We start from the raw sequence: 2,500 nt of genomic DNA, 5'->3' as shown, positions 1-2,500 counted from the left end.
ATAAATGTGGTTTATGATGTGGAAGCTTTGCTGATATGGTAAATGGTGTATTGTCAGAAGGTGGTCTACATTAAAAAAGTGAAAAAGTCTGAAGACCTCTGGTCACTAAATTCATGGTTTGACCAACACAACGGCGCCCTCATGTGGCCAACAATATACAACACACAAACTTTGAAAAAAGAAAACAAACTATGCCTTAAATCTTACAAAAGAGCGAATTAAATTCTAGTTGTTGAAATATATACATCTTTTCCTTGCATATTTCTTTGTACTTTCAACTACAGAATTGGTGACACATTAGTTGATTAAAGGCTTGCCTTAATTACACTCTTTGCTGCTGATATTATGAATGAGTAGCCTCACTGACCTCCTGACCAAATTGTATGTCTTTCACAGAATCCATTAGCTTCATAGTTTGTATAGGGCTTGCATGTAGAAAATATTCATGTAGAAAATATTCATTTTGCTCAAGAACAACTAAGTTTAACTGGACTGTCATCTAAATCACTGTTCTGACCCCAAAAAATAACAAAAGAAATCTTATAATTTGACGTAAGCATTTCAATATCATTCTAAACTATTCAATGTCTGAAGAGCTTCAGTAGTGTGCAGCAGCTTGCTTCAATGTTCAGTAAGTTACCCATTCAGGACTCCAAAGGAGCTGCCATTGTGCGGCACTTTCTAGAAAACAAATTACGTAAGAACCTGGCCAACACTCCGGGGTCGTTCAGAAATCATGCCAGCAGCCTTTGGGCCCTGAGCTCTTCCAAAAACAACAGCGGAGAGCAACGACCCGCAGAACTACCCAAAGCAAGTCCATTCAGTGACCTTCACCCCATTCATCATTTTACAGCTCCAATGCCACAACCAGGAAAAAAAACGACATAAAAGGAAAAATAAAACATGCATGTATTTCATTTTTGCTTGAGTTACATCGCCCCCTGTAGGTTAGATTTTCAAACTTTTGCACAAGGAAAGCAGCTTCTCTCTCTTTTTTTTCAATGGGCAGAAATGCCAACAAGCAGGTGGGGTTTGAACTCATTTATTTAAAAAAAAAAAAAAAAAAAAAAGGAAGCAGATTCAAACATGACGCTTTAAATATTCTAGACACATTTCCACATGCAACAGACCATGAAATGTTGCCCTCAAGTTAATATTTTTTTGTTGTGACCGTTAACAGGGAGAACTGATAAACAAAAGACAACTGTGTAGACACAGAGAGAAACGGGAGAAAACGGGGAGAGTAAGAGAGAGATGAGGAAGGAGAGAGAGAGAGAGAGAGAGCGAGAGAGAGAGAGAGAGGGACAGAGAGAGTGTAAGTGGGAGAGGACTGTGTGTGTGTGTGTGTGTGTGTGTGTGTCTCGTTCTGAAGCAGCCTGAGGGAGGTTGGAGTGGGTAGTAACGGACTCTGAGGCACAGCAGACAGTAAGAGCTCGCGAGGCGAGACGAGATGAGATGAGCCGTCCCTGCCGCTCTTAGCTGAACTTGGCTTTAGAGAAGTCCATCTCCGGGTGCTGCTCCATAAACCTGCAGGAGGAGGAGGAGGAGGGCCACAGGAATCAGAACAGCGTGACGCCACAGCAAACACACACGGAGAACATGCATATATAGACGTATGGTACCCTGCTCTGGATATAAGAACATGTATATATAGACGTACGGTAGCCAGCTCTGGATAAAAGAACATGTACTGTATATATGGACGTATGGTACCCCGCTCTGGATAAAAGAACATGTATATATGGACGTATGGTAGCCCGCTCTGGATAAAAGAACATGTATATATGGACGTATGGTACCCCGCTCTGGATAAAAGAACATGTACAGTACCAGTCAAAAGTTTGGATACACCTTCTCATTTTTTGAGAAGTTTTTTTATTTACTTTTATCATTTTCTACATGGTAGATAACACTTTTTGTTTAGTACATCATTCCATGTGTTTTTTCGTAGTTTACATGTCTCCAGTATTAATCGACAATGAAAATAACACAAGTAAAGAAAACACGTCTCCAAAAATTGACTTGTACTGTATGGATGTACATTACCCCGCTCTGGATAAAAGAACATGTATATATGGTCGTACGGTACCCAGCTTTAGATAAAAGCATATATGGACGTATGGTACCCCGCTCTGGCCAAAAGCAGGTGCTAAATGCATGGATATGAAATGCAGACATGGCCTCATCATGCTGAAGGCGTCACGGCACAGCAGCCATTTTCACAGAGGAAAACTGAGTGCATGACACAAATCTCATAGATGGAAATCTGGCCAAAGTGCTTTGAACAAAAACTCATTAACAACTGTTCTGCTTTAGTTACAGACAAAAGTAATGGAATTCAATTTCAAGGGGACTAGTTTTGTAGATGGCCTTGACTAAATGACTCAATTCTAGTGGTCCAGTTGAACTACTAACTAAAAAACAGTAACAGAGTAATGATCCCCAAAAAAGGTTTAAGCAAACTTAAATTGACCCCATTTAAACTGCAGCTGCAAATATT

The 2,500-nt window shown here is 40.2% G+C and overlaps 1 protein-coding gene across 1 annotated transcript in view; it reads right to left on the bottom strand.

Moving 5' to 3' along the window:
• Positions 1–1,026: 1,026 nt before the first annotated feature.
• The window catches only part of nudc (nudC nuclear distribution protein), a 6,998-nt gene continuing 5,524 nt past the window's right edge, over positions 1,027–2,500 (bottom strand). Inside the window, exon 9 of the mRNA XM_080858981.1 lies at positions 1,027–1,527. Coding sequence (XP_080715107.1) covers positions 1,476–1,527 — 52 coding nt within the window. The 3' untranslated portion in view covers positions 1,027–1,475. The remainder of the gene's footprint in view (positions 1,528–2,500) is intronic.

The sequence above is a fragment of the Sprattus sprattus genome (genome assembly GCF_963457725.1).
Source record: "Sprattus sprattus genome assembly, chromosome: 20".
Taxonomy (NCBI): Eukaryota; Metazoa; Chordata; class Actinopteri; order Clupeiformes; family Clupeidae; genus Sprattus; species Sprattus sprattus.
Note: the sequence above shows the minus strand (reverse complement) of the source record. Positions and strands in the feature narration are given on the sequence as shown.